General features: G+C 37.7%; 1 protein-coding gene across 1 annotated transcript in view; it reads right to left on the reverse strand.

Annotated features, from left to right (window-relative positions):
• The window catches only part of LOC119585418, a 6,440-nt gene extending 6,334 nt beyond the window's left edge, over nt 1-106 (reverse strand). The window contains exon 1 of the mRNA XM_037934080.1: nt 29-106. Coding sequence (XP_037790008.1) covers nt 29-106 — 78 coding nt within the window. The remainder of the gene's footprint in view (nt 1-28) is intronic.
• Between the last annotated feature and the right edge of the window lie 204 nt (nt 107-310).

The following is a 310-nucleotide window of genomic DNA, read 5'->3' on the forward strand; positions in this document are numbered from 1 at the left end:
CTGTTAATATTGATCGAGTTTGCTTTACTCTTGACGAGGTGATTTTAACTAGAGTTGCGCAAGCCACTGTTTGTGACGTCACACCCTGAGCCTTGAGCAGACCCATATTCTATACTTTGGTTGTGCAATAGAGAGTTGTTCAGCGCGTTATAACTCAATGTGAATCAAACATTTGGATCACGATGATAATTTGGTATATCTTTTTTTTTTTTGACACGGTCCCATACTTTACGTCATTACAATGAATTGTCAGGTGCATTCCATTAAGATTACTTTTGGCTTTGAAAGCGAAGCTAGCATATATACATGT

This window comes from Penaeus monodon, chromosome 19 (genome assembly GCF_015228065.2).
Source record: "Penaeus monodon isolate SGIC_2016 chromosome 19, NSTDA_Pmon_1, whole genome shotgun sequence".
NCBI lineage: Eukaryota > Metazoa > Arthropoda > Malacostraca > Decapoda > Penaeidae > Penaeus > Penaeus monodon.